The sequence below is a fragment of the Alosa alosa genome, chromosome 21 (assembly GCF_017589495.1).
Source record: "Alosa alosa isolate M-15738 ecotype Scorff River chromosome 21, AALO_Geno_1.1, whole genome shotgun sequence".
NCBI classification, from domain to species: domain Eukaryota; kingdom Metazoa; phylum Chordata; class Actinopteri; order Clupeiformes; family Clupeidae; genus Alosa; species Alosa alosa.
The window spans coordinates 27,217,939-27,229,558 of NC_063209.1; the positions used below are offsets into that span (position 1 = coordinate 27,217,939).

At 45.7% G+C, this 11,620-nt stretch overlaps 1 protein-coding gene across 1 annotated transcript in view; it reads left to right on the forward strand.

Annotated features, from left to right (window-relative positions):
• Positions 1–10,703, forward strand: part of rnf111 (ring finger protein 111) — a 46,726-nt gene extending 36,023 nt beyond the window's left edge. The window contains 8 exon segments of the mRNA XM_048230910.1: positions 1–173; positions 736–861; positions 2,081–2,201; positions 4,418–4,498; positions 4,692–4,787; positions 5,170–5,256; positions 7,517–7,620; positions 9,260–10,703. The exon segment at positions 1–173 is cut by the window's left edge and continues 121 nt beyond it. Coding sequence (XP_048086867.1) covers positions 1–173; positions 736–861; positions 2,081–2,201; positions 4,418–4,498; positions 4,692–4,787; positions 5,170–5,256; positions 7,517–7,620; positions 9,260–9,377 — 906 coding nt within the window. The 3' untranslated portion in view covers positions 9,378–10,703.
• The last annotated feature ends 917 nt before the right edge of the window (positions 10,704–11,620 follow it).

The window sequence follows — 11,620 nt, forward strand, 5'->3', positions numbered from 1 at the left end:
TCCCCGGCCCTTGGCCAGGCGCCCCTGGCACAGCACCTCCCGGCGGTGCCCGGGCCTGAGCATGGCGCGCTGCCCCACCACCTGCCCCCCCTGGGCCCGCAGGTGCAGCGACTCCACCAGCACGACATGCTCAGGATGGAGGCCCAGCGCAGGCGCATGATGCAGCACCCAACGTGAGCGTCTACTGCTTGTGTGTGTGTGTGTGTGTGTGTGTGTGTGTGTGTGTGTGTGTGTGTGTGTGTATGAATGAGTGGGAAAGAGACCCAGAATTTCTGTATACACATATAGGTGTGTGTATGTATGTATATATGTTTGTGTGTGTATGCATATGTGGTTACAAAACAAACATCCAGCTGTAATCTAGAGGCGTCCAGTGTGCTTGCGTATGCTTTAGAAACAGCCCAGTAGAATCCCATGTGACTTTGTGCATGACTCTTCATGTATGGGTATGTGCATATGTAAAGTATTTAAAGCTGGTTTGTGTGTGTGTATTTGCATGTATTTTCTGTGTTTGTGTGTGTGTCTGCATGTATTTGTGTATGTGTTTAGAAGAATATGTGTTGATGTCACCTGTAAAATGTGTCTACAGAGGATAGTGTAGTTGTAAAGCCTCTAAGCAAACATTTAGGGGGTTGGTGATGGCGGACATTTTATTTTGTTGTTTCTTACACCCTCCTCTTCTCTCTCTCTCTCTCTCTCTCTCTCTCTCTCTCTCTCTCTCTCTCCTTCCTGTAGGCGAGCTCATGAGCGCCCCCCTCCTCACCCCCACAGAATGCACCCCAACTACGGCCACGGCCACCACATCCACGTCCCCCAGACCATGTCCTCCCATCCACGCCAGCCTGACCAGAGAACCACATGGTCAGCACACACTCTCCCTCTCTCTCACACACACACACACTCATAAACACACACATGTACTACTCACACACACACACACTCACTCACTTAAACACACACATGTACTACACACACACACACACACACACACACACTCATAAACACACACATGTACTACACACACACACTCACTCATAAACACACACACATGTACTACACACACACACACACACACACTCACTCATAAACACACACATGTACTACACACACACACACACACACTCACTCATAAACACACACATGTACCACACACACACACACTCACTCATAAACACACACATGTACTACACATACACACACACACACACACACACTCACTCATAAACACACACATGTACTACACACACACACACTCACTCATAAACACACACATGCACTCACTCATAAACACACACATGTACTACACACACACACACTCACTCATAAACACACACATGTACTACACACACACACACACACTCATAAACACACACATGTACTACACACACACACTCACTCATAAACACACACATGTACTACACACACACACACACACACACACACACACACACTCACTCATAAACACACACATGTACTACACACACACACACACTCACTCATAAACACACACATGTACTACACACACACACACACACACACACACCACCATAAACACACACATAAAATTAAGCACACACACACACACACTCATAAACACACACACATGTACTCCACACACACACACACACTCACTCATAAACACACACATGTACTACACACACACACACACACACACTATAAACACACACATGTACTACCACACACACACACACACACACACACTCACTCATAAACACACACACACACACACACACACACACACACACACACATGTACTACACACACACTACACGCATACACACACACACACACTCACTCATAAACACACACATGTACTACACACACACTACACGATACACACACACACACACACTCACTCATAAACACACACATGTACTACATACACACACACACACTCATAAACACACACATGTATAACCTGCAGAATGAGTGGGGGAATGAACCCTATGCTGTGCTACATTTCCCACCGTCTCTATTGCCACATGTGTACTGTTCACCTGTGGGATTGTTTTCTGATGGATGTTTCTTTTGTGTGTGTGTGTGTGTGTGTGTGTTACAGGGAGCTGGGCATCGAGACGGGAGTGACTGTAGCTCCATACCCTTCAGGGCACCTGCACACACACATGCCCCACTACCACCATGCGCCACCCAGGCTACACCACTTCCCTATGCCTTTCATGGTGAGTGTTACACACACACCTTCCCTCTCCCTCTCTCCCCTCCTAACAAACACAGTCACACAGTACATCCCTATGCCTTTAACACTGAGTGTTACACACCCATGCACATGCACACAGTTTCATACATCAGTTCACTATGCATTTTTAGTGAGTCTCACACCACACACACACACACACACACACACACACACACACACTCAGAGTGTGTTGCCATGGACACTGGCACATTAGCATAAATGTGAGAAGGGGCCTGATTAACGATAGAAAGTGTGTCTGGAACAGCTGTTATTTCAGAGTGCTTTATTATTATGCACTGTGAATTATGCATAGGTCAGACACACACATACACACACACACACATGCAGGAACATACTAAAACATATGCATAGGCACGTAAAGTTACATACACACGCACACACACGAGTACCCAGGCAGTCACACACACAGAGGGACACATCAGACGTAGAGTTAGGCTCACACTCGGACATAAACATCTTCCCACATGCACACACACTCACGTCCACACACAAATACATGCACATATGTGCATGTTAACACACAGACAGACACACACACACACACATATATACACCCACAACCACAAACATGTTCCCACACACATATACATACAGATATATGTGCTTGGATCACAAACATGCTTTCACACATTCTTCTATAGACACACACACACACACACACACACACACACACACACACACACACACACACACACACACACTGACTGTGGCTCTGTGTGATTTAGGATTGTGAACAGATGTGGGGAGCGTCACGCTTCACTGCCTTCATCTTCCTCTCAAACAGGAAGCGCTGATGATTGCTTGGGTGTTCGTCACACACGGCAGCCAATGAGGGGATCATTCTATGTGTGTGTGTGTGTGTGTGTGTCACCCTGCTGCTGTTGAAATACGTTGTGTATGCACATTGTGTGTGTGTATAATGAGTGCTTCCTGTGTTTCTGTGTGCGTGCATACTCACACATTTGTGTTGGTATCTAAGCAATGAGTGCATCAAAGATTTCTATGTGTGTGTGTGTGTGTGTGTGTGTATGTGTGTGTTTAAGACATCAGTCATACAGAGACTTGCGATCACTATCCATCTCTTCATTGTTCCATGTGTTCCTAGTCTGATTCTCTCAATGGGAGAGAGTACTCTCCTGTGATTTAAAAATGAAACAAGAAACCTCTGTAGGTGTCAGAACCTTCAGGGTTAACCTGCCACCAGCTGGTAAAAAATAATAATTCCTCTGTCTTTGGTTTTAATGGCAAATGGAAAGAGCTCTGTGTCAGTGAGAACAGAATAAAGTAATGTGAAGATGATGCTTACTGGGAATTTATCCCGCACACAAGACGGAAGTGAGCGTGAAACCTCATAACCTCATTTTACTGCCTTCGTCTCTGACGGGACTTAGCTACGAGTTTAACGTGTTTTTCTATGTGTGTGGTTTACATGCTCTCTCAAAGTGAAGTGTACAAATACGCGCAGGTCAGCTGTAAAATGTTTGTAAAATGCTGCAGGTATATGAAGAGTTTGGTTCAAAAACGTTAAATCTCCATTTTTAAAAACATTTATTTTTTATTTTTACCCTGTGTGTTTTTTTCTACTGTTTTTTTTTTTTACTGCGATATGGATCCCCGTGTCTGAAATAAAGAATTATATATTAGTCATGCTATTTAATTGTGTATTTCAGGTAATATCATACAAATTGCAGTGGTGTTGTTTTAATTGAGTAAAGATAAATCAAATAACAATACAATTACATTGCTACTGAAATTACTTGGAAAACAAAAAAAATATTTATGAAAATTCATTAAAATGGTGGATATAGCGTAATATAATATACTGTGGATATAGCCAAACTCTTAATATACTGCTGCATTTGATTCTAATGGAATTCTATGTAGCATTCTAAAACTGATAGTTCCGGTCCTTGATTGTGATTGGCTGAATCACGTTCGATGCCGTTGTAAATTTCAGCATAAACATACACCTTAATTGATACAAAAGTTAATGTAGGCTAGCTGCGTCTCAACGTTGCTTGGCAACCATTCAGATAGTGGAAATATATTTCTTGGCGGAAGAAAGATTATATATGAATGAATAAATCGTAACATTTCTCGCTGCTGTGCCTTTATTTTATGAGATATTGTTGTTTGTTGTTGTTGACCTTGCAGCTGTTGTTGATGTTGTTTTCCCAGCACGCGGGGATGTCGGAGATGCCCTACCCCCACATCCGTTACATCTCCTCCAGGATGACTGGATTCGGACGCACCTACGAGGTGAGAGTTCCGCCTCAGCGTCATCACCTGCACAGCACAGCACAGCACAGCACAGCACAAACACCTGTATTATATACTCTTCAGCTTACTGTATACTCACACTCTGTGTGCGTGCGTGCGTGCGTGCGCGCGCGCGTGTGTGTGTGTGTGTGCCTGTGCGCCTGTGTGTGTGTGTGTGTGTGTGTGTTTCCAGGATCTCCTGCGCATTGAGGACAGGCTGAGCACAGTAAACAGAGGAGCGTCCCAGGGAACTATAGAGAGGTGCACTTATCCTCACAAGTACAAGAAGGTACGATCCATCCCTCTGTGTGTGTGTGTATGTATGTGTGTGTTCAGTTGTATTTAAGATAATGTCACAGTTAGTAAAGTTTACTGCTAGCAGGTACTGTAGCATGATTAAATCTTGTACAGAGATAGGGAGAATAATGACCTTCTGACCTTTTGACTTTTTGATCAACACACATACACAACCAAATTGTAGACAGTTAACTCATTCAGTTCAACAAATGAAATGCCACAAATGATGTATGTACCAGTCAAGGTAGTGCAGCTGTACTGTAGTGTTTATTGAGTTGGTTGGTTAGCGAGTTAGCGATAGCTGGCTAGGCTGCTGCATTGAGATCACCTGACCCCCCAGTGACCTAACCTGCGACCCCTGCTACCTATCCCAGAAGGTGGGGAAGACAGACATTGAGGAACAGTTATCCCCCAAGACACGCTCATCTATTGGGGAAAATATGCAAGCAACCACAGCCTCGGTGAGAAATAAAATCACATCAATCGATTGGGAAGCAAAAAAGAAAGACACACACAAAAAAAAAAAAAATATACAACTAAAACAAAATGGCAGCCGACCTTGGAGCGGTTCTGGCTTTGGTGTCGGACGGACCGGATCGGGTTGGACTGGATCGACCTGGATCAGAGCCAGGAACGCTCCAGAATCTGCTGCTGTTTGTGAAAGGCAAATGTGTCTGCCTTGGGTGTAGTTTCTTTAGTTATTTGGGAGTCAGAATAGCCTGGCAGAGTATAGTAGACTCATACTGGTCTCTAGTTCTGTTACTGTAATGCTGATGTTGTGCTATATGTATATACAATGCTTTCCCCTCCTCGATTTATTTTTGTATTTGGGTATTGTTGGTGATGTGGTGATGATTTTTTTTGACTGATTATCATAAATGGTCCCAAGCCGTTCCACATAGCATCTGCATCTGCATCTGGCTCTGCCTCTGCTGTGGCTCTGATCCAGTTCCTGGGCAGACCCTGATGTCATCAAGACCAAGCTCTGAGATGCGTTCAGCTTTGGCAAACAGGCAAACACGTTTTCTGTGAACGTGAACATTTAAAAAAAAAAAAAAAATGAAACAGTTTTGTGTAAACATTCCCAATAGTTTGAATTAAACGATAACACTAAGTCTAGCGTCCATGTCTGTTTGCAGAGAAATGCAAACTCTTAGATTGTGTGTGTTCAGAGATGAAAAAGCATTTGGAAACGTTTGCCTTTGTGAGCCGTTTTGAACGCAGCTCAGATGCTGGTGAGACAAAGCCCTGATGTGGCACAGACATTGCTCTCACAGGCAGCTGTTATCTGGGCAGGGCCTTTCTTCCAGAACAAATAAGACCGTTGTCTTTGGGGCGTGGGTGTGTGTGTGGTTGGGTGTGGGTGTGTGTGTGGGGGGGGTGTGAAGCTGACACACTTGTGTGTCCGGGTCCGGGGCAGTCTTCTCCACAGAATCAACAGAGTGATGGGAGTTTGCTAGTAAATCAGTCCATCAGGTCACTGAGTCTCTCAGGCTTCATCCGCAGTACAGCGTTTTCGTTTGAATCCAAAACACTTAAATTTGTTGCATTTGCGCCTCTCATCTACTCTACTACTTTTTCAAGCTTCTGAAAAGGAATGATTTCGAAAACACTGTCGGCCCCTGTATTCATTTGAAAGCTCTTGCTTTGCGGATTTACCTGTCCACATTAAAACTCAAACATCTGACGACGATGGCGCAGAAACTCACGTTCCCTTCCTGATTGGACCTTGTCAGTCTGATGTTTCTTGACTCACTTTGGCCTTCACTGACTCTGCATTTCACAGACAATTAGAAGAACGGTCATGTGACTTGCGCGAATGGTCATGTGATTGGCACTTCTCTAAGCCCATCCAAAGCCTCAAAGGCAAGGTGGTCAGTGGTCCAATCGGTGGTGGTGATCAAACAGGAAGCGGCAGAATTGATTGGTGCTTTTGTACAGTTCTGGGGTGTGTCACCACCAACCCGCATGTTGCTCCTATCAGAGCCTGACTGCAACTGGTAACAGTTTGACTGAGTTGTCCCAGAGACAGTGCCATCACTCTGGGCCTCTGTTTAAAAACCCTGAGTTGTCCCAGAGACAATGCCATCAATCTGGGCCTCTGTTTAAAAACCCTGAGTTGTCCCAAAGATAGTGCCATCACTCTGGGCCTCTGTTTAAAAACCCTGGCCTCTCTAGTTCTGGTCTGTTTAAAAGAGTGACCACTCCAGCCCTGATCTGTGTCCATTATTCTCTCTGATTCTGTGGAGATGTCCCATTCAGACAGCAGCTGATTCTCCAACAGATCCAGTCAGGTGTGGTGCAGGTTTCGGACATCCGCTTCAGCTCTGGCACACTTTGTAGACCTCCGGATCGGCCGTGGTCCAGCTCTTGGAGATCCGCATTGCACCTGGATTGTATGTGCTGCAGAATCAGTTGCGGCCTGGGATACGAGTTTCAGCAGAGCAGCTTCACGTGCCCCTAATCATACAGTTACAGCTGATATAACCCTAACCGTGCAGCTTATAGCCCATACCACCCTAATCATGCAGCTGATAGCTGATATGACCCTTAATGGTACCTTTAAGGCTAATGAGTTCACATGCTTGTGCAGGTAAAACTGCCTCCTGACATATGCTGATAGTATGAGCTGTGTGTGTGTGTGTGTGTGTGTTTGAGAGCGTGTGAGAGACCGATGTGGTGAAGCTTACGGGGGTGTGTGCTGTGTGGTTGTTGCTACAGAGGAAGCTGCATGGGAAGCAGGATGAGGACGAGGGAGCCGAGGAAGACACCGAGGAGAAGTGCACCATCTGCCTGTCCATACTGGAGGAAGGAGAGGACGTCAGGTACGCATGCAACACCACTGTGTGTGTGTGTGTGTGTGTGTGTGTGTGTGTGTGTGTGTGTGTGTGTGTGTGTGTGTGTGTGTGAGTGTGTGTGTGTGTGTGTGAGACTCTGTCTGGGAAGAGAGAGAAGACCCCCACTGTATGAGTGTGCATATGCATCTGCACACTTGCCTGCATGTTTCCTTCTGTGTGTATGTGTGAGTGAGTGAGTGTACATTCTGGGAAGTCTGATATGTCCAAGATCCAGAAAGAGAAACGTGAGCCTATTTTAGTTGTGCTCGTGATGGGAGTGAAATTTGAACTCTTCTGCCCCCTCTTGGTCTTTTATGGGAGCTGCGTGTATTCTTCAGAAACCTACATGTCCTTTTATTATTGATCCTCCTGCTGATTTATCGTTCACCTGTAGTGACCTTATCTTTCTAAAGTAAATGTTGCACCACAGAAGTGATATTGAGGGCAATGCTGTATTCAGTGGTCCGGATGCAACATTCCATCTCCCGCTGGTTGCTGCGTAGCGCAGCATGCTTTTTATTTCATGTTTCTAGGTGCTACAGAGGCTTACATATTAAGTTTTGGTAGACGTTGACAATTCTTAGTATTTTTTTCAGAATACCTTCAGAAAATAAGGTTATTTAGTCTAAAATGCCATAGGATTCTATAGGCATTTTTAGCAGGCATTTTAGTAGTAAATGGGTTAATGAGGCAAGAGAGACCAGCATTAGTTAGCACAGCTGCTGCATTAGCACAAGTTAGCACAGCTGGATTAGCATACATACGAATCAGAGAGGCAGAAGCCGTTGTGCTTCAGTCTTTTCATGGAATATACTAGAACACAGCCAAATGTTTCATTTAGGTGATAAAGACTTCATGCAGGATCTGTGAGGAGCATATGATATGGATTGGTGTCATTTTGACCGTGACTTGAGCATGGGATGTGTCTGGCTGGACTGTGTACGTTTTTCGACAAGCGTTGAACAGCATAACAGGTGAAGCGTGGAGATCTAGTAGAGCAGAGTTGAAGTATTGAACATTTACAGATGAGACTTTGTAATAAATTTGCCCACAGCTGATCCCACTCCTCTCCCTTTCTCTCTGGAGCATGTAAGCATGTCTTTTTAATTTGCATTTTAACGTTGGATGTGTTATATTGGTGTAATCATGTAAGAATGAACAGGCGTCTGATAAGACTGTTGAACCTCTCTCTCTCTCCCTCCCTCTTCTCTCTCCTCCTCTCTCCCTCTCTCCTTCTCTCCATTTATCTCCCTCTGTCTCTCACTATTCCTCTCTGTCTCTCTCTCCATCCTTCTCTCTCTCCCTCCCTCCCTCCTCTCTCTCCTCCTCTCTCCATTTATCTCCCTCTGTCTCTCCTCCTCTCTCCATTTATCTCCCTCTGTCTCTCACTATTCCTCTCTCTCTCTCCATCCCTATTTATATATCCTCTCTCTCTCTCACTATTCCTCTCTCTCTCTCTCCATCCCTCTCTCTCTCTCTCTCTTCCTCTCTCCATTTATCTCTCTCTCTCTCTCACTCTCTCTCTCTCCATCCCTCTCCTCTCTCTCACTATTCCTCTCTGTCTTTCTTTCTCCATCTCTCTCTCTCTCCATCCCTCTCCCTCTCTCCATCCCTCTCTCTCTCCCAGGCGTCTGCCGTGTATGCATCTGTTCCATCAGCTATGTGTGGACCAGTGGCTCCTGACCAATAAGAAGTGCCCCATATGCAGAGTGGACATCGAGGCCCAGCTATCCTCCGAAAGTTGATGCTGTTCCTCCAGCGTTCCTTCGTTGAGGAACTCCTACACTCCCTACCCTTCTGTTTAGCTTTTCTTTTCACTCTCTCTGTCTCTCTGTCTCTCTCTCTCTCTCTCTCTCTCTCTCTCTCTCTCTCTCTCTCTCTCTCTCCGTTTTGTCTCTTTCTTCTCGAGTAACGCATTCAACCAAAGATGGCATCACTCCCCGCACCCCCCAGCGCCAACCGTTATGTCACGTCCGTCGTCACGTCACGAAGGGGGGAGGAGAGAGGATGAACTTCAGCCAGTCGGAAGAAAGGAGAGAATGAACTTTAACCAACCAGAAGAGAGGAAAGGAGAGGTGTCCCGCCCCCAGCCCCGACTCAAGCGTCCTGCCCGCTCGGCTAGAAACCACGTCTCCATTGTGGATTGTGAATTTGTTGTATTTATGAAGCTTTTTATTTTATTTTATTTTTCCATCTCTTTTTGTTTTTGTTTATTGCATGGTTCCTTGCGATGCATTTCTTTGCACATATAATGAACTAGGCTGGCGCCCAGCCCATGAACTGCCAGGCAAGGAGAGCCGCTCCCGCAGAGCAACATTTTTATAACGTTATACCTAATGCCTTGCTTTACTGGACACGAATGTCGACCTCCGTTTCTGATGAAAACATGCATTGCAGGACTCACTCTCCGTATCAGTATATCGATTAGTTTACATTTTAGATGATGTGATCTGTTAGAGTTTTTTGGTTTTTTTTTCCCCCTCGAGTGATTCCTGACATTCCTTTATGGGGAAAAACAAAAAAAGAGATATCATGTTAGCGAGATTGGCTGCTGCCGTAGTGAGCACAACCTCACCATCAAGTCACTTCCCCTTACAAGTAATGGACATACCAACCCCCCCCCCCCCACACACACACACACACACATCACACTCTATCACCCAACCACCCGCTCACTCACACACACACACACACACACACACTCCCCAATGTGTCCCACCAGTCCAAGCCCTTCTCTCATGGATTTAACGTGTCACTTAACACAATTCTTTAATCAAATGTATTTTTGAGGAAAAGAACTGTATGAATGTCACCTTTCTGTGTTAGACTGTTCCTCTATTTTTAATAGCAAAAGGACTGATGCCCTGATGAGAGTGGTGTGTGTGTGTGTGTGCGTGTGTGTGTGCGCGTATGCACCCTTGAGGCCAGCCACCGCCCCACCTCGCACCCCGTCCTCCATGCCTGAATAAGAGGTCACGGGGTCGTGCTGAGTGGTTCCCACTGGAACAGCATCACATGGACACAGACTGATCTGATGTCACATGAGCGTTGAGCTCAGCCCAGCGAGAAGACCCCCCAAAAACTATCCAGCCCAGCCCAGCATTCTTCATGAACTCCCACCTCACATGCATCCTCCATTTAGAGGTGAAGGGAGCAGTCCATTTCCCCCTCTTCTTTCTCTCTTTCCCCATCTCCTTATGTATCTCGCTCTCTTCTTCCCTCTCTCACTCTCTCCTTCCCTCTCTTGCTCTCTCCTTCCCTCTCTCGCTCTGGTCTTCTCTTCTTAAGCACTGTGGCGGTAGAGACCTCTTCATTGCCACAGAAGCAAAACACTAATGTTATTCTCTAGATAACTTGCATATACTTGCACATAAGAGACTGGTGTGCTGGACGGACGGACAAGCGAGCGATTGGCACGCTCAAGTCATGCTGACACACAGCTGTGCTGGACAGACAGACAGACGGACGAGCAAGCGAGCGCCTGCGGCCATGGATCTGGGCTCCAGCGCTCCTGAGCTGTGAGGGGAAACGGACGCGAGGCGGCGGAAGACACGCAGAAACTGTAATGAATCCTGAATGGCATGGTGGCTGCAGAACTGAGGGCTGGTAGCCATGCATTCATTGACTCAAGGGCCCGCCGGATGGTATTCCGTGGGCTTTATATTAGTTTTAAAATAATGATATTAATAAAAATTAGGTAACTGTTGTACCTTGTGTCTGGTATGTCATTTCGGTAAGGCTTTGCTGTGGTTCAGTGTCCTGCTTTTTTCCTCTATATTTAAAAGCACGGCGAGTCTTCCTACATGCTAGATTTATAAAGATCAGTGTTTTTAAATGCTAACGTCCCAAACTGCTTGTGTTCAGTATCTTATTCTACATGTATAACCAAAGTCCTTTTACGCAAGTCCCTCCACTCTGCGGCCATATTGCAACGCTTTTTGGGCACTTATCGGGAATTTATTTCGGATAGGACGGCACGTGCACAATG